The 25523-nt window shown below is 30.7% G+C and overlaps 2 protein-coding genes across 3 annotated transcripts in view; one reads left to right on the forward strand and one right to left on the reverse strand.

Moving 5' to 3' along the window:
* LOC139502522 (integrator complex subunit 9-like) overlaps window positions 1-8498 on the reverse strand; it is a 32273-nt gene extending 23775 nt beyond the window's left edge. Inside the window, exons 1-5 of the mRNA XM_071292010.1 lie at window positions 8396-8498; window positions 5537-5664; window positions 3312-3369; window positions 2657-2725; window positions 2046-2185 (exon numbers count right to left, since the gene is read on the reverse strand). Coding sequence (XP_071148111.1) covers window positions 2046-2185; window positions 2657-2725; window positions 3312-3369; window positions 5537-5664; window positions 8396-8404 — 404 coding nt within the window. The 5' untranslated portion in view covers window positions 8405-8498. The remainder of the gene's footprint in view (window positions 1-2045; window positions 2186-2656; window positions 2726-3311; window positions 3370-5536; window positions 5665-8395) is intronic.
* A 16-nt stretch (window positions 8499-8514) lies between these two features.
* On the forward strand, window positions 8515-24891 carry LOC139502523 (RNA-binding region-containing protein 3-like). 2 transcript variants are annotated; one of them, XM_071292012.1, is made up of 15 exons: window positions 8515-8614; window positions 10208-10339; window positions 13358-13405; window positions 13917-14023; window positions 14275-14367; window positions 14665-14776; window positions 15426-15494; window positions 15877-15986; window positions 16538-16770; window positions 17597-17691; window positions 19118-19223; window positions 19788-19882; window positions 21272-21330; window positions 21854-21986; window positions 24673-24891. In XM_071292012.1, the coding sequence occupies exons 2-15, from the start codon at window positions 10211-10213 to the stop codon at window positions 24721-24723; spliced, it is 1440 nt and encodes a 479-aa protein (XP_071148113.1). In that variant the 5' UTR covers window positions 8515-8614; window positions 10208-10210; the 3' UTR covers window positions 24724-24891. The 2 variants fall into 2 exon arrangements, with proteins under 2 accessions (XP_071148113.1, XP_071148114.1); XM_071292013.1 differs by having other exon boundaries at window positions 8546-8598.
* The last annotated feature ends 632 nt before the right edge of the window (window positions 24892-25523 follow it).

Consider the following 25523-nt stretch of genomic DNA (forward strand, 5'->3'; position numbering starts at 1 on the left):
CTGACAAAAAAAATATCTTCTTTGTTCACTGAAATACATGTATGAACTCACATAAACTGCATGTGATACAGTATTTATTCAATATCAATAATATATTTTCAATCTGTTCAATATAAGCACTGATTTAATTATAAAAAGTTTATTTCTGATTTTTTTTAACTACTGCATGCATTTATGTTTTAAAGAATTTGCATGAATTTTGTGGTTGTTCAGTTATAAAGAATACATTTATGAAGACCTTTATTTAAACATTATCATTTCAAGTTTTTACTTATAAACAGACTAAAAAAAAGCAAATTTTAATAGGTAAAATGTTGAAATTTGATCAGAAATCAACTTTTAATTTTTAAATCAGTGTTTATATCAAACAAATTGAAAATGTGTTATTGATTGAATGAATACAACATCACATGCAGTTTCATAATTACTTATTTGTACATGTATTTCCATCATTGACAGTTCAATTTTTTGTTCAGGTAAATTAATCAGTGAGTGATAGATTTCTCTTGTAAGAAATTTAAAGGTCCCATTGAATAAACTAAACAGAGAACACTACCTGTTGTATTTGTTAGATGGGACAATAGGACTTACAAAAGTTTAAATGGACAGGTAACTTGCAGGTGAATCTATGGAAAACTATCATAGGATTCGCAATAACAACATAAAGATGTTTATCCTCAGTATATTACTTGTTATAGTAGTACAAGCAACCAGCAACGTTCTTTACTCCTGAGGGAATGTTTTCATGTGCACAACTTGTAACAAAAAATAAAAAGTCCAACAGTCTTTCGTCTGAAATTGTTAACCAGATCATATTTCTAAACAAGAACAAAATCAAAGTGACCTGCGGTGAACCCTACGCAACTGATTAGAGACATTTTTAACGGTGTTTGCACACGGATCAACACTTTCATGGATTAATAATTATACTGATCACAAGCCGTAAAAACTTACCTTTGTTTGTTAATCAAAACTTCTATGTAAACGTGATTGGTATGAGGAGATGTACATTTAAACTAATTTAATTACTCTGTATTTGAAACTTAACTATAATTGTTTAATTTACAATTTAAAGATAGGCAAAAATACGAAAGCGATAATCCAACCTAAAAGTCGAAAACAAACAGGCTAAAAAAATCAGACAAATGATAGTGCAAAAAAAAAAAAAAAAAAAACACAGAAAAAGTAAGACTAAACAACACGAAAAAAAAAACACAAGTAAATTAATCAAGCCGTATCATGAAAAATACTCCTCATGAACAGACGATACATATATTACCTACTTTGTCGGACTAAATATGCAAATATTTAGGATTTTATTGGAAAATGGTTCATGAACACGTATACAAATAATAATTTCTATTTTGATTTGTAGAAACGGCGGTCGGTAATTCATTGTTTAATTGACACAACAAAAAAACAGAGGATCAAGCTATTTTTGTAGTACGTTTGTCTTTCGTTAATATGTTTATGAAAGGTTATAACAAACACACTGCATCCAACCTAAAATCTAAACTTTTCGATAGACATTTAAGATTCATCCGAGTACTCGCGAGTACTCGAGTATCATGACCGAGTATCTGAGTATTAAAGTTCAGATCTTTTGACATCCCTACTTTAAAGTCATATGAAACTTCAAATTAAAAAAAAATAGGCATATGTTTTTTATAACTAAATGGCTAGTTTCTATTACAAAACTTATGTACGTCTACTTTTTTTTTCAAGAAAATTCTATAATTTGTCCAAATTTAAAAGAAGTTTTCTTTTTTTATTGCTTGCTTCCAGCAAACAATTCAAGGACAAGTTTTCCACATGCAGAGTGACCTTTCTTGTAAAAATCTGGTGATCGCAATATGCAAGTGCGAATAGAAAACCAAAGGTAAACATCGCTCCCACATCAAGATAAACTATATCTTATTGTACCTGTTATACACATGCTTACCTGAATTTCCATGTTTCTTTGTTGATTGTTTACAAAAGGTAATTTCGCCGGTCACTCATTTCATTTGATTTTAACCTTGTGCTTTTCAAGTTTCTATAGTTACCTTCCCATCTGTAGAGTTGGGTCTGTACAGAAGACTTGACCTTTGAACCCAGTGTATTCTGTGATGTATGGTAATGCTAACATGACATTGTGATTTGATATTAAAATGGCGTCAATCTGGGAGAGATCTGTCATTCCAACCTGTTAGATAAAAGTCACTTAATGTTGTCAAATGAAAAGGACATTTAAACTCTGGCATATAGTTGTCTCGTTGGTTATTTTAGCATATCTTATTACTTTCATATAAAATGAGAAGAAGAAAAATTACATTGAAAACAAGAATGAGAAATAATTAGAATATGCATGACTTCATAAACCTTTGATGTTACCTAGAAATAACTATATCTAAGTACATGTTAGATATTCAGTATTTTATATAAACCTCTCATGTTGTTTTTTTTCTGCAGTGAATATAATGTATAATAAAGAGGACTTTTTTATGTTTTTAGTGAATGAGAAAAGGATATTTTTTTAATCTTACAAGAAATAGAAGTGCTGCTACATCCAAAATATTTTTTTAACCGGTGATATAAAACCAAAAAACATTTCACCATCATTGTCACATACATGTAGTTTATTTTACATCCAATCTTTATTTTCTCTTGTACAAACCTCTGGCGTCAGGAATTCCAGGCAGCCATTGACAAAAATATTTCCTCCTGATTCTTTTAGTTCATCTTCCTGAAGACAAAATAAAATTGAAAAGAATTTTGATTAAAAATGATTGGCTGTCTGCTGGCCAATACGAAATATGATCATGCTGACTTTCATAAAACTTAAAAAATGTTTAAATCTGCTCAATTTTATGCACCTGTTCGAAGTTAGGAGCCTGTTTTTCAGTGGTTGTCATTTGTTGATGTGGTTCATACGTGTTCTCGTTTTTTTTAAAATAGATTAGATAATTATTTTTCATGCTTGAATTGTTTTACACAAGTCATTTTGGGGCCCTTGATAGCTTGTTGTTCAGTGTGAGTCAGGGATCGTTGGGACTTTTTTTGAGAATTGTTTCATTGGCACTCGTTACACATCTCCTTATTTTTATATCTTTATAAAAGGACACATTTCTGAGTGTTACATATATGAGGGCCATCAGTTGTTTACTGATGTGCCTATATTTCAGTACCTGTTTTTATTGTTCTTGGTCTGATTAGGCATTACATATTTTTCACTGGATATACATGTACATGATATATGGGATATTACATAAACTAAGGACCAACAAATGACTTATTTTAAGATATTAAACAAATAGTGAAACCAAACTTACATCAAGCCCCTCTTTATTATTAGGTGGTGTCCATGTCTGTAGGCTAGAAAATTTGGTACTGAAAAAAAATAAATGGTATTTACTGATAGGTACATTATCAAAACCTATGAATAATTCCCAAGCCCTATACTATAGAATTAATAAGAACTATTAAATAAATATGCTTTAGCCTTTGTTTATGATGTTAGTTTTTTTATTTTGGTTCATTTTATGTTTCTAAGTTTATTGGGGTTTACGTTTCCTGAATAAGCTTAAGGTAGATTCATGGTATACCGCCATCTTGGATTGAACAATCACAGTAAAAAATTGGTCTAGTTATTTGCCTAAATCTGCAAATTTGAAGACAGATTTGCAATTTATTGGTTAGACTGTTTAATAATATAAAGAAAACTTGGCAATTTATTGTATAATCCAAAATATTTAAACAAATATAATTTTTCTTGCTTTTAGAATCATTTTTTTCAAACGAGCCATTTAAGGGAAGATAACTCTTTTAGTAAAAAATCTATACTGGACAGATAGGGAATTTTTTTCTTTTTACTTGTAGCAAGAAAACAAGTTCGGTGACACCATTTTTTCTTTTTATTTTCTTAAAACATATTACAAAACCTATCTTTCACAATTTTTTTCAAAATTCTATCTCATAGATTTTTTTTTATGCACACAAATGTGTTTTCCCATGAACAATCTAACCAAATTTAGGCAATTTTCAACGACTCATAGCTTGAAAAATAACACGGTGACCCCTCCTTTTTATTATATATTTGAAAAGAGCATATTAAAATCTTCATTCTGGCTAAGTATAAACAAATTCTGTCTCAAAAAATATTTACTTATGATCTACCTTAAGTCTACATTATCATTTAGGGGCCAGCTGAAAGTCCGCCTCTGGGTGCACACTTTTCTCCCTGTGTTGAAAATGCCTGGTATTCCGAATTATTTTGACTTCATGTACTTATGTATGGTATGTTAATCTTCAGTGATAGACTGCTTCTTATTTGTATGTTTCTGTGGTTGCTTCTGTTTCCCAAACCCTCCTAAACTTTTTTCCTCGTATCTGATAATTTTCGGGAACGGATCGAGAACTTTTTAAATGGTCCAGTTTTCATCCATGCTGGTTGGTTGTTAGGTACAACGCTAGTGTGGCAAAGGTGGATCCTGTCAGATGCAGGGGGTCACAGTAAAAAGTAAACTTGAATTTGAACAAGATGAATCAACACCTAAACCGGTTATTGTGCGGTTGGGTAACAGTGAAAAAATGTCCAATGTTCATCTCAATAGAACTAGGAAGTTTTTAGATTGGTTTGTTAGTCATGGAATTATGATAGTATAGGCAATGTATAATAACTTGTTTTCAATGCTGTGACACTTAAAACTGACCCTAAACATTGCTAAATCCAATGTATTTTTTGTCATATTTGGTTTCTTTTGTGCAAGTGTTTATATTGGACAAGATCGTGCAGAGTTTGTGTTTCTCAGTCCTTGATTTTCTATGTTATGTTTTGTAGACCATAAAGTTTGTATTCATATTTTGCCATGGTGTTGTCTGTTTGTTTTTAATTTATGATTTTGAATACCCCTTTGATAATTAATTCTTATGCCACTCTTTTGTAACACACGAAGACTGCAGAAAAAAAGTTATAACTATAAAAGACTGATTGTAAGTATACTGAATTCTTCATGATCTATTTTAGTCATGTTAGTTGTTGTAAGTTTTTTATAAAATTGACTCCAGAACAGTGGTTTCTTTTACTTGTGTGTTTTTTTTTAAATGTAGTTTTTTTCAAAGGAAATCTATTCAAATAGGTTTCCAATTTTTACACCGACAATGAGCATGATGAGAGAAATATAGATTCTACAAGTGTGTTACACTATTTCTCCACTTAAGCCAGATGAATTTTAATATTTAAAGGCTTTACATTTTTTAAAACACAAGTAAAAAAATCAGTGTTCTGGAGTCGGTTTTGTAAAAAACTTACAACTAGAGCTTTATAAATTTATAAAATTTAACTGTTGAGAGTGGAGAAGTATTGTAATACATGGGTTATCACTGGTTATAGTGGTGTGATATGTTTCTCTAATTATTTGTATCCTTGATTTTTCAAAGATTTGCAGAATTTAGTTGTGTTTTTTAAATGTGGGTCATCATTTTCCAGAAAAAAAAAGGATATCTTCACAATTGGTTGGGAAATGTGAAAAAAGTGAAAGAATTTGGGTACACTGACCTCTGTATAACAGGAAGTGGTAAGAATTTTAATATTTCTTTAACATCAAGTCCACAATCTAACATCAGTGTTACACCTTTAAAGTGGAGTATAAAACATGGCTTGCTTGGATTGCTGGACAAACACGACTGTAATTAAAAGAAAATATCAATATGTATGTTATATGCTGATGGATTATCAAATTCATGTATATTCCATGACAAAACTTGACTATATCACTTTCTTGAATTTTTACATTGAAATCATGTTGTTCCAAAGAAATTAGTTGTCTGGGAAATGTTTCTCAGAATAGTTTTTTTATCTTTTACATGTTGCAACCGTTCTGTATTTATTTTGAATTTGGGATGTGTTTTTTTATCACCACTCAGTATTTTATTCATTTGAATTAAGGAGATCAGGTATGAACACTGACACTAGGTCAAGTAAATAATTTGAGAATAAATACATATACATGTATAATGTAATTTTATTATTCTTTTATTCACAATATATATGTGGTTTTTAGCTTGATACTAACCAATGCTTATATTCCAAATATATATGTATATGTCTCTATTATTGTTGTTGTTACCAATTATGTAAATCAATTGTATCTGATTTTTTGCCCTTTATGGGCCCTGTAATTTGGGAAATAGAAATATTCTATTCTATTCTATTCTATTCATTCAATGATTGTCGGAGTAGTTTTTAAAAAATACTTGTCAATATAAAATTATAATAAATACAAAAACTTATACCCTGCACCCCTTTTTATATTTTAGAAGGTGTTCTGATTTGGAACATCTTTTTTATTTCAGGGGAAACAAGTATTATGCAGAATAAATATATGTTCTCGTTTCTTGTTTTTTATATAGACTAGACCGTTGGTTTTCCCGTTTGAACCGTTTTATACATGTCATTTTTGGGGCCCTTTTATAAATGTTATAGCTTGCTGTTTGGTGTTAGCCAAGGCTCTGTGTTGAAGACCGTATTATGACTTATAATGGTTTACTTTTACAAATTGTGACTTGGATGAGAGAGTTGTCTCTTTGCCACTCATACCACATCTTCTTATATCTAATTACCTCTCTGTTTTTTTAGGCTCTCATGCATATTTTCTTTAAAAGATATTTAGCATAATATATAATGTCTTTTAATGTTGTCATAATTTCATTTAGGTGTTTGACCTTTTTATAGATACATGTATGCCTGGGTTTTGAAATTGACCATTAACAATGATTAATTTTGGTAACTTATCTACTTGTAGGAGTCAATATTTGCAACTTTTTAATTCAGGTCAAATATTCCTTGCTCAACACTAACCATGATAATTGACATATTGAAATACCAGGGGTCAAATTAAAGCTTTTTTGTGTACTGGCCAGTTAGACCAGTGGACTAAAAAATCTACTGGTCCTGCAAAAATGACATTCATTTGACAACCCCTTACATGACTATACTGTATAAATGATAGATTTTTACTTTTTATTTTCATGCTTTCTTTTACATATGTTAGACAGGAAAAAGAGAGAATCTCAATCCCGTTTTTGATAAAGGCTTTGATAATCTCAAAGCTTTTCTTTATGAAAATCAGAATCAATGACAGAAAAAATGTCAACATTGTCTTCCACATCATCACAATCCTCACGAAGACCATAGGGTGCCTGACTGGGTCGTCTGGAGCGCTGCCTAAAAATGTTCCACATTTCAATAGCTGGGACATTAACTTTTATTTAACAATTCACAATTTCTTCCCAGGATTATTTATATTTCATTTCCTTTTGTCAATTTCATAAACTTTATTTCAATCTTCCTTTTGAATGACATTTATTTATTTTTTTGTCCGGCAGTCCTTCCAAAAACTGATTTCCAGATAAATTTGTTAGCAAACAAACCGAAACTGCGATGCAATCAGGGATTTTTATCGACAAATTTCTACTGGTCAGCTGTACCACCAGCTGACAAAATCTAATGGTCTGACACAAATTCTACTGGTTTTGATTCACCGGACCAGCGTCAATTTCGATCCCTGTATTGAAGTCATAATTTGTCTTAAATTAAAGGGAGACGAATCTTGAAACCTACAAATTTAGACCTCTATGAGTCAAAAGCAGATTTAGACTAACATATCATGTTTACGTCTGACTGTTTATGACAAATGACAGTAACCATGGTAACAATTCTTGAAAAAATGACATTAACAGTAAATTGTTGGTGCAGATAAAACAAACCTTTTCTTTTTGATATATAAGAAAATCAAAAACTTTGTTTAAACGAATCAAGCTTAATTCTTTTCTACATGTAAAATAATGTTTTCATACCTCTGACAAACCACTATAAGGATATTTTGATAAATCACAATAAAGTTTTAACCAATACACCTTATCGCTATTTGTCCGCCATTACTGGATATTACACAGGTTCCCGTAAAAATTTAACGTCACAAAACAAAATATCTGACGCCACAATGGAAAAGTGATTGTTGTATGCGTCAAAAGTTCAAGCGGCCGGGTCAGCCTGGATTAGCGATAAGGTGTATATGATGATAAACGGTAGTCAGAAATTACTGTTCGACATCTGACAGTATTAAGGGGCATTCATATCTTCATCTTGTTCATTTTAGACTCAGTGGTCCATATAATTATGACGTCTTGAAACATGTTGTGAAAAGCTATTTCTTTTTTATTTGTGACACCTTCTTATGTCTGAGGAAGGTGTCACAGAAAAAGAAATCAAAATATACCTTTCCAGGCGTCCCACTATCTAATATGTTTTTATGAGGTTGTTATTTATATTTTTTTACATGCTCCGCAAAGGTAGTTTGATATTTAGATTTGAATTAAAATATATATTTTGTTTTTGATCTGTAAATCAACTTGCCAGCTTCATATTTTGTCTTCCAGTCAATGTGTGGTTCTTTCACTTTCGAGGGAAAATCTCGCGTCAGTAAAGTGTTTTATTTGGTGAGAAACAGAATTATAAAATGAAGATCAGAATCAATTTAGCGCTTTAGAGAACAACTTCCGGTCAAAGTGAAAGAAGAAATTGTGCTTGTTGATATATATTTTCAAAATACTTGTTAGGTGCACAAAACAAAAGGTTTGCGACGTTTTAATAATGGTTCATGCTCTTTGTTGAATAAAAGAAGGTGGTAATTTTTTGGTAAATTCAATACAAATTCTCCTAATCTGATAATTGAAACATGTGAAATAAACACTGATAAGGTTCATCATAACAAATGGACAAATATGGCAGAATTTTTAACTCAAAAATTATTCTGTGTGCAGACTTACCTGTGCAGTTTGTAAAGTTTTAAGGCCTTATATTAATATGAGGCAGGAATTACCTGTATATGGGGATGAAGTCTGTTTTATTATTTTTTTAATTCAAACATATTGATAAAAGAAACGGAAATACCATAATGTTTCCGATATTGGTTCTGTTGTTCATGTTGTTAGGGATTTAGTTGTGACGATACTTAAGTTATGAAGTCATATTCAATGTAAAGAAAGAAACGCTGTCAACCAGGTAACGTTTTTTTCATATCAAACAATTATAAAAAATGATGGGGTGTTGAATTCCTTCCTATATTTGTTGATGTGTTGATAAACATACATTTTATTCAAAGTCTCATGCCAACAAGACCATAAACGGAAGTAGATCTGGAAAAAAAGTTAACGATTTGGAGTTCATTAGTATGTTAGTAGAATGAAAAATTCGGGAAATTTTCCCGAAAATTTTAGATTTAAAAAAAAAAAAATTTTAACTGTAATTGGGGACTTCGTCCCCATATGATTAAAATATGCACTACTAGAACACTACATGTATTACTATTTCTGAAGTAGTTTGAGCCCTGTTAAGTATAATTTACTATTGTGGTAAGTGTCTGGCTGCAAAAGGCATGCCAAATTATTATTGCATCTGAACCTTGCCATTCGGATGGTAGAGAGGATGAGATTTACTGGTCAGCGTGCACACTTTTATCTTCATTCCATTTACTCACAGATGGGGAAAGGTAAAGGAAAGTCTTGTCACCCAACCTCATCTCTTCTATTCCTTGATAACTCTTTGTTGCCTTTGTTTCTTTCTCTTGATTGTAGAACTCAACTCCTATGTCACTTTTCTACAAACTTTCTATGTTATGTATGTCTTTGCATGTATAATAACAGTTTAACAGCCTATTTTTCTTAGTGCTTTGATATATATCTGTATATTTAGCTGAGTGTTGGTGTATTAGTCTACTTATCATGCTTATATATAATAATGAGTTATGATGAGTTACAGCTCAAGATACATTTGGTTAAGCACACTGAATTTCGATGAATAATTAAGGGCTTTGGATTGAAAATACATTTATCATGTTTATACAGACTTTCTTTCTCAAATTTTCACTCCTAAAAATGGCTTCAAACTTTTTGTGCAATTAAGCTGGCCATTCAGCACATTGGTTTCATCATGTTCATTATACAATTTCAATGTACAGACTTATTTTTTGGGAGCAATGCCATAGCTTAAAGATTAAGATCAATAGGCAAATTAAATTACACAAGACACAATATAGAAAACTAAACACTAAGCAACATGAACACTGACTAAAAACAGCTCTCAAATGGAGACAAATTGAATTTAGGAAGAACTCCTCAGACATATGTGTGTTCCACACTTATTTAGTTTTGTATTTGTTGTTTTCAGATCATGGCAAGTGTTGATGATACACTTCTGGTGAGACATCTCCCGTCACAGCTCTCCAATGGAGACAAGGAAGAACTCCTCAGACATTTTGGAGCAGTTAGGGTCAAAGTGATGGGCGTTAGAGGAGCAATGGTGACTACTTAAAATATATAAATATATTTACTGTAAATTCTTACATTATTACAAGGTTTATATTAATGCGAATAATGCAAAAACCTGAGTTTCCCAATAATAAGAACACACATACTTATATAGAATGCATATATCTGTACATTTGTATGTAGCTTTTCCTATTGATAATATTTATTAGTTGAAAGATTTTCCTAGATTTTTTTAATTCTAATAAACTCACCTTTCATATACTGTGAAAGTACTTTAATTCGTGGTTATCAATTTTCGTGGTTTCAGCAATATTGACATGTTCATGGATTTTTAAATTCATGGATTTAAGTTTTCTAGAAAGAAAAAAAAATTAAATTTGAAGCTTTTAGAATAGACGGTTACACTTACATGACTTACATTTGTAGTCTGGATTGAAGGAAATTGCTTAGTAAACATTGACCCTTATAAATCTTAGTGACAACACTAATTAACCCAAGATAAAGTGATCAACAAATTAAAGACCATCAAATGTGTTAATTAGGCCATAAACATGTCACCTAAACATGCTAAAGAAAACAGTAACATGAACAAATGCTATAAACATGATAAACGTATCTTGAATTGTAAAATAATTTTTATCAAAATCCAGCCCAGCATGAAATTTTTATTTCCCATATGTACTAGAACTATGAGAATATAAAATGAACACTTTATCAATACCGGAAATCTGACTTTCATCAATATAAATATTTTTATGAGAATTAAAAGATCAAAAGTTGTACAGTTTAGGTTATTAAAGATTAAATGGATATAATCCTGCATGCAGTTGTAGTTCATAGCTAGTGCATTTGCCCTGTGACTACTATCATAGTATTTTCAGATTTGGCGTTATTCAATATATATCCTCTGGATCATATATAACAGTAGTCAAACCTACATGGGTATCTTTCCATGTCTTGATTTGGACAATCGTTGTTTTATTTCGTTGGATACTTAAACTTGTGGATAAAGCCATCCTCGAAAACCACGAAATTTGGTACCCCACAAAAAAAAATACTTTCACAGTACATGATAAAGACACATGATAGATGTCAAAAATGAAACACTATAATGATTTTGAAAGTTTCAATAAGACTTTGGATCCATGATTTCACACTCAAGTAATTATAATAATTACTTTATTTAGGAAAAATAAGTTAGTACAATACATGCAATACTTATCTCCCCTGATGCCCTTTAATTTGAATATCTCAAAATACAAATGTATAACAATAATATAATTTATACTGCAATCAGCTATTTCACTATTCAGATAAAGCTATACGTATAAACGTTAGCTTTATACGTCAATGACCTCAACTAACCTATAAGCCCCGCCTTCTTACCGGAACTACTGTATTTCATCAACAACGTCACGTCACAACCAGGACAATGTGTAGTAACAATGGTCAAACTTTTATGAATTTAAACTTGTTTTGTCTTCAAATTGGTAATTTATATACCATGTTTATTAAATGTTATTATTTAAGTTCATTTTTCTTTCTAATTCCTTAAAATGTCAATGTCCTACCGCCTGAACTACGGTCATAGGGAAATACCCCAAAATGGTACCCCAAGAGGGAAATTCCAAACACTTTTTTTTTTACAATATTTATTAGGCCACGGTTTTTTAATTTGTTGGTTTACGGATTTTCCCCATGAAAAAGTCGGGTTGGTCGGTCAGGAAAAAAAAGAAAAAAAATCATCTTTGAAGACAGAAAAATATGCAAAATCAATATATATTTCACCTTTCTAACAATATGTTTGTTATGCCATTTTATCATCATTTCTTAAATTTTAGTTCAATGAAATATTATTGCTCAGCTGTTATAAACATCGCATGACATTGTCTAATAAGTTACAGTAAAAAAAAAGGGGGGTGCACGGACAAAGATGAAATTAAATCGTCATTTCAGAAACAAGAAAAATAGATTCGTGTAGCTCTTAATCAATTCCAGAAAACTTGGTGAATAATGATCTTCAAGCACGAAAACTGATAAAGAAAAAAATGTAAAAACGTCGTACGAAAATAAGTTTCAACACACGTGTCAAAAACCTAATAGACTCGTCCATTGGCAAAACGAGATTATCGGGTCAATCTGTTGTCTCGCATTCCCGTTTTTTATCCAAATGGACGATAATTTTTTTATTATCTATGAAACAAGAAAATTCCAAAGGATTTGTTAATATTCAATACTTCAACTTGATGCCTTCAACCTATCAACATTTGGACAAGTCTATTTCTATGAGATGATGCATCTTACGGACTGATGACAAATAAGGAAAACGAACTTATTGTGTAATTGGTTTTAAACACAAGTTTCGTTCCGCAAAATTATTTGTGCAAACGACATTTCAAGGTCAGTTATTATGATAATTGATTTGTCTATATTTAAAAACGTAAACTGGAAGTTTTATTTTTTCACAACAGCAAGTGTTATCAATTTTGTTAGTGATTAATGCATTTCATTTCATAAAAAAAAATTATTTTAATTATTTTTCAGGGATAATGCATTTCTTAGGGTCGGCGGGAATAAAAAAGCATGAAAAGTCAATTTTATTTTTATTCTGGAAATCGGCAAAATCGGGTTGGCGGATCCGTAAACCAACAAATTAAAAAATCCTGGCCTTACATACTTTTTTTTAATTTTTAATTTTTTATGGATTTCAGTATAAAAACTATATACGTATAGTGTCTTGAAATATGAAATTTATTTGTATTTGGCACAAAACAGGGGAAATGCTCGGTAGAACCTCGCATTTCCCCCGTTTCTAAGCCTCATACAAATAAATTTCATATTTCAAGACACTATATGTATATTGTCTAAATATACACATACATACATACATACAAACAGCTTTTTATGCAACACAAATGGCAGAAAATAACAGAATCGCTTCATGAACATATTTTGTTAATTAATGATATACAAGACAAAATTAAATATATGGATTTTTTTTAATATAGATATTTTCCATCTGATAATCACATTTTTTTCTTTTTTACAGAAACATACAGCATTTGTTACATTCTCAGACAGTATGCATGCAGCTAAGGTTTGTTTGTTTTCACTTGATAAAATGTAAAATATGAAACAATATGTACAATTGTACATGGTGTGTATGTGTTGTTCCAAAATTATTTAAAACATGTATATGAGTGATTCTTTAAGAACTTTAATCAGATAGTTGATTGCCAAATATCCATCATTTCCATAAATATAAAAAAGAAGATGTGGTATGATTGCCAATGAGACAACTCTCCACAAGAGACCAAAATGACACAGAAATTAACAACTATAGGTCACTGTACGGTGTTCAACAATGAGCAAAACCAATACCGCATTGTCAGCTATAAAAGGCCCTGAAATGACAATGTAAAACAATTCAAAAGAGAAAACTAACGGCCTTATTTATGTTAAAAAAACAAATATGTAACATATAAACAAATGACAACCACTGAATTACAGGCACCCGACTTGGGACAGGCACATACATACAGAATGTGGCGGGGTTAAACATGTTAGTGTTTGTAAAAATAAATAATTCAATTATGTGTTTTTTGCAGGCATTAAACAGGTTGCATCAACTTGAGGTATTAGGATGTAAACTAGTGGCAGAATTTGCTAAGAAATCTCAGCAGAAACATTTCCCATCCATATCAGACAACCAAAGGTAGGAGAAAAGATCTACTAATTTAATGTTCTTATATCTGTATCTTATTTTAAATTTATATAAATGAAATCTGAATAAAGACTGTATATGTACAAACGTCACAACAGGATTCTTTTGACATCAAGTACCAATATCATAGTGAATGTTGTGAATGTTAGTTCAACAACTGCAATTTCTTTGGTCAATCATAGTACAATGTAAGTCATTGAATTTGAAACAGGTGTCCTGTAATAATTTTATTGCTTTAATAGGGGAAGAAAGGTCACAGAAGAGAAACTGGACAAGAGAACAGAAGATAAAACACAGAATCTGCCTTCAGCTGATACAGTGTATAAAAAATGGGGGTAAGATCATACCAAATAAACCTTATCTTTTTAAGTACCGTAAAAGTTCATGTATTATACGCATTTATAAATAATCACAACTTTCAATTTGTAAAGGTAAACAACATTATGGAATTAACATTTTTCTCATTTCTTACTTGTAGTTTTGTATAATTAGCACTCCTGTCTGGCAATGTACATTTGTAAGAAAAAAATCTGTTGGTTATTTATTAGATGATTTAATAATTGTAATATTGGACAAGGAGGATATCATTTTATTTTCAACTAGATATTACAACAATTCATATATTTTTGCAGGGTAAATTATCCTAAGAACCCCAAACTGTGTTACTTGTATCCACCACCCACAGTCAGTATCATAACAAATATAGCTAATGCTCTAGCCTCATGCCCTAGGTTCTATGTACAGGTAAGTTGACATCGAACTTAGAATATCTAAACTTGCCTTGATTTTTGTCCTAGGAGGACATCCATTTAGAATATTTTGCTATAAATGAGTTACTGGGTGCAAGTACGATAAGTTGTATTGTTCACAAACAAAAAACTTAATAAGCCTCCTGTCATAACATTAAATATTTTATGAATTTAAAAATATGAAATGTAATATTAACGTGAATATTTTAGCCATTTGATAATTTGAATGCATTTTAACTTTGTATAGGTGTAAAATTTGTACATTAAAGATGAGTTAACTCTTCACATCACTTTAGGATGTATTTTTTCAAATTTAAAAGTTCACAAAAGAAGTGAAAATGTCTTAGTTTATACAGTAAATGTGCTGTATACCTTATAGCGGGTTATTTTTGACAAAATTTGTAAAATTCATTTGAAAATGGATACAAAATATTTTGGCGGTTATTATTTTGGCGGATTCAAAACTTTTATCAATAACATTGCATGTACACTTTTAAATTGGCGGAATTTATTTTGGAGGTTTTGTTCTATCAGCGTAAATAAGCGAAAGTTTACACCCTGCGAAAATAATCTGTTATACAGTATCACCCAAGTCATAATTCTATATATATTAAGACAAATTATAGTTACTATTTTGATTTCAGGTTTTGCATTTAATGAATAAGATGAATTTACCAGCTCCATTTGGTGCAGTAACTCCTACCCCTCCTATCGTAAGTATAAATTCTCTGTATGACACCCTTAAAATGGTCTATGATAATTCAAAAATATTGCTTTTGTAGAATAGTATTGTTGATATCAAATTCTTAAGTCAATTAGCTTTTAGAGTAAGGATCAATAAGTTTACCAGGATCATTCCTAAATTTCTAGGGTACGGTAAAACACATCTCTGTAAAAATGTGGATGTGCGCGCTATCCTGTTTGAAATAAGTTTTAGGTACAACTGTTCTTCAAACTCAAATCTTGATATCTTTGGAAGAATTTAGTAAAAGTTTTAAGTTATTTGTGGTACCAAAATCCCTGATTTACCGGTAATTCATAAATTATGTTGGTGAAAATCTACAACATCTACATACATTGTATTTTATTTTACAGCCTTTAAAAGAATCAGCTGTGATACATGAACCGGACAATACAAAAACAGAGGCAATGGATGTCTCTAGTACAGAGGAATCAGAAATAGAAAGTGAGGGAGAATCTCAAAAGTAAGTTATACTTATGTGAGGGAGAATCTCAAAAGTAAGTTATACTAATGTGAGGGAGAATCTCAATAGTAACTTATACTCTTGTGAGAGAGAATCTCAATAATAAGTTATATTAATGTGAGGGAGAATCTCAATAGTAAGTTATACTAATGCGAGAGAGAATCTCAGTAGTAAGTTTTACAAAGTGTGAGGGAGATTGACAAAAGATAGTGTAGTGAAAAGTTTAGGAGAATTTCTTAAATTGTAACTTTTGACAAGTATGAGGGAGAATCAGTATCTCAAAAGTGAATTTTACAAAATGTGGGGGAGAATCTCATAAGCATGTTCTGGAAAGTGTTAGGGAGAATCTCAAAAGTTAAATTTGCAAAATGTAATAGAGATTTTAAGTAAGCTCTCCTGGAAAGTGATGTAATTTTCAGTAATATAGTCATGAAAATAGTTTAAATTGTTTACAAAATACACAAAACTGTTACCTTGATCTTCAAAATTCACTAAAAGGATTTCTTGCAAACATTTAGTATTTTGCAAATAATTGATTAATTTTGTTTTAGAAAAAGCACTGATCAGCCCTCATTAAAAAGACATATGAGGAAAAAACCAAAACTATCTAGCAAGCGTCCAAGATTTCTAGAAAATTTGGAAATTCCTGCTCCATCAAATGTTCCTGTCATGATGCCAAGTAAAGTCTTTGAAAATGTACAAGAACAACTTCAAGCCAAGAAAATACAAATGAAAATACCAGAAGCCATTGTCCATGAACAACCACAGGAAACAACAAATCCAGGTAAGATGGATACCAGAAACAATCATTATATGCTAAACTGGAAAATGGAATAATATTAATTCCAAAAGTCAAGACCAATCACAAGGAATTTAGTAATTAGGTCTTTTAATTCCTGCAATCAATGAGTCTCTCAATTCAATTTTTGACTAATTCATTGATATAACACAAAGCTTAAGAAAGATAACATTTTAAAGCACTTAAACAGTACATGTTCTATTGTTTCTGTTATATCTAATTAAATATTTTTAAATGCATTTAATTAAAGAATGCCATCAGTTGGTTTTTGTTTTTTTTACGTACAACCTATTTGTCATTAAGACTGCAACCAAACAACACATATTTTTTTTTATCTTTTTTCATCATACAACCTCAAACAATAGCCAATGTGATAAGCACCAATTCACCTCAAGTTGTGAATAAATTGCAGCAGAGAAGCAACTGATGATCTTCTATCAACTCCAGAGTACTCGGACTTCATCCTTAGATATTACCTTCCTGCCATAATATAGCCAAATCTGCTGAAAGTGATGTTAAACACAATCAATCAATTTACTGTTCCTTAATGTCAAAAAATATGCATATTTGTAATGTAAAAAACAATTAGGTTTCTTTAAGTTATTTAAAAGAGAGGTTTTGTGTCAGAGTGAATCTATTGGTGTTAGAAGGAGTTAGTTTAAAAAGTAGTTTTGTAGCTATAGGTGCTAGGTGAACAATTTATCATGTTAATGTTCTTTGGACTTGATTATGTTTCTCATTGGTACATCCACATACGACGTCTTACAATTAATTTAAGTGAAAGTGATTTTCAAGTTGTTATCTTTTACAGTACCTGGTTTTCTGTCGGATGTTCTATCATCATTAAACAGAACAGAAGAATCTACAACTGATGGAGGATTTGGCAAGATAGAACCTGTTAAAAAGGTAATCATAGGTTTAATCATTTGACAATGTAATGAAATATTCATACTTATATACTATAAACCAACTTATTTTAACGAGCGATTTTATTTGACAACTTTCGCGAGTAGAAAAATATAGTGAATATAAATTGTCGTGAATATGTAAAACTTGGATCTTCCCTCATTAAACTTCTTCAAGTAAATCAGAAAATTGGGAAGTGGTCAATAAAGAGTAAAACATGAAATAAAGTATTCACGAAAATAACTTGGTTTACATTATTAAGAAATAGATATTCTGATGGATGCAATTCGAGCAAGATTTTTTGTCTTTTGTCTCTATATTGGAGATCAACTTGCACAAATTTCTTCATACATCAGTATATTTTAACTAGTCATTCTGACTGCTAGACTTTAGATGAAGGTGTTATCTGAGCCTCGTTTAGTTCAACCCTACAATATAGTTAGGATCTCTTATCAGATTTGTTGGTAAATGTACCACATGTTTCAATATCATCCAAAATGATGTTCAAGGGAAATAACTCAAATTAGGAAATTACATGACTTCATAACCTATCTGTAGATTCAGACCAAGACTAAAGATTATTATAATTATTACCATAAGGAAGTGAAGTATAGAAATAAAAGTTATGAGCCAACAAGTCAGCAACCAAATGTTGAACTTTACATTTACATTTACATAAATCATGCCTTTGGTTCATACTCTTTTGAATTGTTTAACATTTGTTACAGTAACTATTGATTCATTATCATTCATTGAATACCAATTTCTGTGGGTTTCATGGGAACAGGTGAACCACAAATTTAAATTTTCAACAAAATGCAAATGTCTTTAAAGTTGTATCCAGACTTTGGCAGAACCACATAATCATATATCCATGAAAATGCAAGGTTACTGCTATCCATGAAAATTAGTACCCACGAAAATAAATTAATCCCCAGTATCTTGGGACCTTTTATAGCCTTAGCTACCGGTGAGTTGTCCGTTTTTTGTTTATAGTTGAATAATTTAGTTTGGATGCAACACGTCTTTTGATTGGCTGACATTATTTGTTATTAGCCCATAGACATAATTTAGTCATGTGACCGTGACCTCATCAACGTTTTTTCATGGTTTCCTACGGTTAAAATGGAATTTAGAATTAAATTATAAGAAATGACTAATATTTTTTCTGTCTATTCAAAATAACATAAAAAATTCGGTGCACACTGTTAAATAACTCGCTACCCGCGTTATTCAGTGTGCACCAAATTTTTTATGTTATTTCTTCATAGACAGAAAAAATATTACAGTCATTCCTTAAATGCTGAACAAGCTCTTCTTCAATTAGTAAACAACAAGATCTCAAATCTATTTATTGAATTTCAACAGACAATAAAAAAAATCTGATATTAATTTTGTTTTTCAATAAAAATGTACAATGTTTCAGATTTCAGAGAATGTTGAAATAAAGGACACTAATTTACCTTACACAGTCGACTCAAGCAAGTTCTTATCAATAGAAGATATAAAGAGAGGAAGAATATCACAAAGTGGTTTGTACATTTATATGGTGGATAGGTTACTTGCATGAATATACATCAAATAGACAGATACTCAACAACAAAAAAAAACAATAAAAATCTGTTTGTCCATTCATTCTTTGTCAGATTATATTTTTTGAATAAGGTAGTATACATGCTCCATGAATTTGTGATCAGATTGACTTGAAACTTATTACAAATGTTTATCATGAAAGTCCAAGGTTATGCCTGCATGAATAAAGGAGTTGTTGGGAGAAAGTAACCCAACAAAAACAAAAAATCATATGTTTGTCGATTCATCCTGTATCAGATTAAATTTCGACTAAGATACCATGAATTAGTCCTTCATTGATTTTAAACTTAGTACAAATGTTTATCATAAAAGTCAGAGGTTATACATCATATTAAAGTTTTGATGCAGGTACATTATATATAACAATATGCATGCAGTTGTTGTCACATTAACATTAAATAATGCTTATTAAGTTCATTATGATTTTCAATTTTCAAAGATATGCCAGATTATAGTTCTTATTTATAAAATAATTTATATTTCAATATAATTTTATGTTTCAGAATGGAAGAATTATTCTGTGTTCAGGAAATATGAAGCTGGGGATAGAACGAAAAGATTATATCTGAAAAATCTAAATAAACACACAAGTGAACAGGTAAAACATGAAAAAAAACCTCAAGGAGTAGAAAACTTATGCTCGAAACACTAATTCAGCATTTAGATAGGTGGAATTATTGGTCTAAGTACAATAAAAGTTTTTAACCGACAGTGCGAGGGCTGTATATCAAATTCTCTAAGAAAGTACACCTATGAAATTGTAAAGAATCTGAGTAAAAACACTACCAGTTAATTAAAAGCAGCTCATTTGTGAAATTAAGAAAAAAAGTTGTGCACAGAGATGATTTGCTAATGAGACAAAATAACAACCATGTGAACAACTATAAAATACTTACATGAATAAGTTGTTGTTACTTTTGTGAAGCAATTAAAATATGAAACAAGCACACTTACCACAGATGCATATTTTTATGCAAACACTTATATTTATATTTCACCAATACTCTTACAATTTTGTACATTGTAAGAAAAAAATCATGTTTATAATTTTGTGTCTACACAAATTTTTGATACCTGAATTTACATGCTATGTTTCATATGGTTAAAACTTTGCTAACAAGAACAAACAATCAAATGAATTTCTTAAGATCCAAGTAGTAAAATTACTTTAGTCAAGCTGTCAATGTATATTTGTTCCGCCTAACAGAAGTTCCACTGGAAACTTTGTTATAAACAATGTCATAATACCTATTCCTGTTGGAACAAATATTCTATACCATTTATTCTGTTAGGAACATATACTGTAATATTTATTCCTGTGGAAATAATATTCCAGAATATTTCTTCCTTTTGGAACTTATATTATGAAGGAACTTCTATTCTGTGACAAATCAAATAGTTCACTGTTAGTTGTGTTTCTAATGAAAATTCATGATTTAATGATGATGGAAAAGTGATAGAGAGATAATGTTGTGGTGTTCTATAAAAACATTTTGTTGTTGAATCGAACAAATAGTTTTGGTAAAAGAAATAATGATATTGGCATATATATGGATTCTACCACAGCTTTTATTGTGGTAGTATATTTATCTACCGGTACTCTTGGAAGTTAAATCTTAAATATTTCTAACTGGAGGCTAAAACCATGTGATTTGAGATGATATATGTTTCACTAATGATTTTTAGACAATATGCCAAAAAAATTTTCCTTCTTTTGCAATGACCTGCCAAAACATGGTTTTTTTTTGTGACATCCTCAGGCAAGGCAGCCTTTTTTTGTGGCATCACAATGGAAAATTCAGAAAAAAATAAGAAATTTGACATCATAATTGAACTTGCCAAATGAAGAACTGAGATCAAACTTACCACATGCTTATTAAATAGAAATAAATAACAGACCAGGAAAGTTTTAAATGGGCTAAGCATCACAAAAACATGTTTATCTGGAAAACATTTAAAATGTGGTAAAAAAATCTATATTTTTCAGGATTTGGTTGATATATTTGGAAATTATATAGACTGGAATTCAGAGACCGAGAAATCCATGTAAGTATGTTTCAAGTTAGAATTACATTTTTAAATTTGGTTCACATGAAGTGCTTTTCAAACCCAATGAATTTGAAAGCCAAGGATGTTTAAGTACTTTATAATTTGTGGAGCTTTATGACCAAGATGCACCAATAAAAGAAAACTTAAATTAAATATCTTCTTGATAAAACTCTTACTTACAGGATGACTTCATAGGTACTATAATTTCACTACAGCCTCCCATGAAAGGAGGTGTAAAATTAAGTGCAAGTCTGTCGAGGTACCAAGCAGTGGTGAAAACATGACAATAAAACAACCTGCTCAAGTTTACATTAATTTAGGTACAAAATGTGTAACAATGTATAATGAAACACGACAAATAAGATTTTTGGATAAAGATTGGATGAAATGCAATCAAAACTCTTTGTTACTGACTTGATATTTAAATCTTCCAAGGCTTATCACTCCTTTTTTGATATTTATAAGAGTTAGAAGGAAGGAAGAGACAACAATTTATCTATAATATTATATATTTTTTTAGGTTTGATATACGAGTTATGAAGGAGGGGAGAATGAAAGGACAAGGATTTATCACTTTTCCATCAGAAGAATCAGCTGAGAGAGCTATGCATGATACCAATGGATTTACCCTAAACAATAAACCTATGGCAGTTGTATCCTTTATTACATATTGGGTCTCAGTGCTGGTAGGCTGAATAGTCTCACACCCTTTGACACAGATTTTCAAAAATGTCAACATAAAATTGAGAAAGGAAATGGGGAATGTGTCAAAGCGACAACAACCCGACCATAGAGCAGAAACAATCCTTGTATTTAATATTTGTCAGCTCCACATTGACCTTAAGTTTAAAAACGAAAAAAGTTTGCAACAAATTCTTCATTCAAAAACAAACCAAAATAAATCTGTAGACAAAGGAAAAACAACCAATGTTTTTATCAAATTAAACACATGGTGTTATGACAGGGTTAAATCAGGGTGTTTTTTGGGTTTTTTTTTTTTTTTATCGCAAACCTCCACCTTTAAAGGTTTCTGCAGCCTAGCATGTTTGTTGAGATTAAAGTTTTGCTCAAACCATTTGTAAAAACTAGTCATGGTACACAATCTACTGATAAACGTCTTAAGTTTGTCAATGATTAGTTGATGGTTTTAAAATAAGTACTTTATATATGGAGCTCAAGTTTACACCAATAAAATGAGTTATGAAAGTACATGTTTACAATATGACTGTCAACCCTGGAAAAAAAATTTATATTTAAAATTAAAACTATAACTTTAGTTAAATTAAATAGAAATCTATGAAATTTAAACACAAGGTTTATGACCACAAAAGGAAGGTTGGGATTGATTTTGGAAGTTTTGGTCCCAACAGTTTAGGAATTAGGGGCCAAAAAGGGCCCAAATAAGCATTTTCTTGGTTTTCGCACAATAACTTTAGTATAAGTAAATAGAAATCAATGAAATTTAAACACAAGGTTTATGAACACAAAAGGAAGGTTGGGATTGATTTTGGGAGTTTTGGTCCCAACAGTTTAGGAATAAGGGGCCCAAAGGGTCCAAATTTGAACTTTGTTTGATTTCATCAAAAATTGAATAATTAGAGTTCTTTGATATGCCGAATCTAACTGTGTATGTAGATTCTTAATTTTTGGTCCCGTTTTCAAATTGGTCTACATTAAGGCCCAAAGGGTCCAAAATTAAACTTAGTTTGATTTTAACAAAAAATGAAACCTTGAGGTTCTTTGATATGCTGAATCTAAAAATGTACTTAGATTTTTTTATTATTGGCCCAGTTTTCAAGTTGGTCCAAATCGGGGTCCAAAATTAAACTTTGTTTGATTTCATCAAAAGTTGAATAATTGGGGTTCTTTGATATGCCAAATATAACTGTGTATGTAGATTCTAAATTTTTGGTCCCGTTTTCAAATTGGTCTACATTAAAGTCCAAAGGGTCCAAAATTAAACTAAGTTTGATTTTAACAAAAATTGAATTCTTTGGCTTCTTTGATATGCTAAATCTAAACATGTACTCAGATTTTTGATTATGGGCTCTGTTTTTAAGTTGGTCCAAATCAGGATCCAAAATTATTATATTAAGTATTGTGCAATAGCAAGAAATTTTCAATTGCACAGTATTCAGCAATAGCAAGAAATTCTTCAATTGCGCAGTATTGTGCAATAGCAAGAAATTTTCAATTGCACAGTATTGCGCAATAGCAAAAAATCTTCAATTACACAGTATTGTGCAATAGCAAGTATTTTTTCAATTGCACAGTATTGTGCAATATCAAGAAATATCTAATTGCACAATATTGCGCAATAGCAAGAAATTTTCAATTGGAGTTATCTTCTTTGTCCAGAACAGTAGTTGAATCAACTTAAATCATTGTTTTATACAATATACAATGTATATTCACTTTTACTACCAACTGATAAATGAAAACAATCTTTACCATTCAGTAATAACAAGCACTTTTTTTACATTTTAATATTTTATGATGTATTTAAATGAGTAGGTAGTTATTGTTGCAAACTCTATTAGTAATTTGAATTGAGATCAGTTTTTGGAATAAGGGAAATGGGGATGTGAAAAAAAAAATGGAGGGGGGGTTCAATTTTTCTCATTTCAGATTTCATCAATAAAAAGAAAATTTCTTCAAACAGTTTTTTTTACAGGATTAATATTCAACAGCATAGTGAATTGCTCAAAGGCTAAAAACAAATTTTAAGTTGATAAGACCACATTCATTCTGTGTTAGAAACCTATGCTGTGTCAACTATTTAATCACAATCCAAATTTAGAGCTGAATCCAGCTTGAATGTTGTGTCCATACTTGCCCCAACTGTTCAGGGGTCAACCTCTGCGGTCATATAAAGCTGCACCCTGCGGAGCATTTGGTTTTAGTGGAGTATAAACTAAACAAAAGTAAAAAATAATGTAAAATCACTTTCAGAATAGAAAAAAACAAAAGGATATTGGGTATCCATTCATGTCACAAAATTAGTTCATGCACAGCAAAAACAAAACACACAAAAAGCAAAGGAACAATGCTTTTCTTGCTGCTCTTCAAATCAAAGTGAGGCCTTCAACACAGAGTTTGGTTTCAACAACTTACAAACACGAGAGAGAGAGTTGTCTCATTGGCAATCATACCACATCTTATTTTTTATATGAACACTGAATAATCAAATCTTCAATTTCAAAGCATCAATATTAACTCAACTATTACATCAAACTTGATTAAACAAAGAATTTTTTTTCCTGTATGTTTTTAATTTGTATATTAAGCAAAATATTTTTTCTCAAGTTTTAATCACTTTTTTCCTTAACAATAATCCAGCAATTTGCACGATCAGCAAAAGCCAAGGATGCCACTGAAGAGAAGTCATGACAGACAGATGGTTTATAAGGGAGAATAAGTTATTTCAAATCTCATTGAAGTTGGTTGCTGAAACTAGAGAATTTCATAGACACCATGACTTTAATACTAAACTGAATGAAAATTCAATTGTATTGGTTACAGAAGACAGACATAAATCAATAAAAATCTACAATTTGAGGATTAGTTTAGTTTAAACATATTTATTTATAGTGGATTGGGAAACAAGTTTTGCAACTTCTATTAATCCCTTTCCACTTTGTGGGTGTGAGTCCTGCCTTGTAGCGGCATTAGCCTGCTCTTTTTCGAAATCTACAGGGTGTCTGTAACGTGCAAGGGATATGGCTCTCTCTTAACATGGGTCAGCCATTCCGACGGACTATCATCGTTTCCTCAAGACCATACTCGCAAAATGGTAATTATGTTAATATGTTCTTTACAGTTATGTGCCAAATCATTAACATCATGATTTTGAATTTTAAATTTACATAAAACAAGACTATACAGGATTTAGACCTGCGTCAATGCATACTATTGATTTAAATAACATGTCCTGAAGCAGGACTGATTATTCCCGGTCATAAAAGCCAAGACAATTTCCCTTATACAATAAGTATTTTCTATTGGCTGCACAACAGATGAACAATTTGCTTACTGCTTGCAAGTTATCCAGTCATTAGAAACCAAGAAAAGTTTGAAGAAATCAAAGTTTGAATTTTGGGGACTTCATTTTTTTCTGTTCCTCTACAAAAAGAAATATTGCTGAGTTCTTTGTTTCAATTCTCTGACTTTAATTTGTCTCAACTAAAGGC

Source organism: Mytilus edulis, chromosome 14 (genome assembly GCF_963676685.1).
Source record: "Mytilus edulis chromosome 14, xbMytEdul2.2, whole genome shotgun sequence".
NCBI lineage: Eukaryota > Metazoa > Mollusca > Bivalvia > Mytilida > Mytilidae > Mytilus > Mytilus edulis.

Coding starts and splice junctions, on each gene's coding strand:
- LOC139502523 (XM_071292012.1), top strand. CDS start 10,211: ATGGCAAGTGTTGATGATACACTTCTGGTGAGACATCTCCCGTCACAG. Junction 14,777..15,425: donor GCCCTAGGTTCTATGTACAG/GTAAGTTGACAT, acceptor TTTTGATTTCAG/GTTTTGCATTTAATGAATAA. Junction 21,987..24,672: donor ACAATAAACCTATGGCAGTT/GTATCCTTTATT, acceptor ACAATAATCCAG/CAATTTGCACGATCAGCAAA.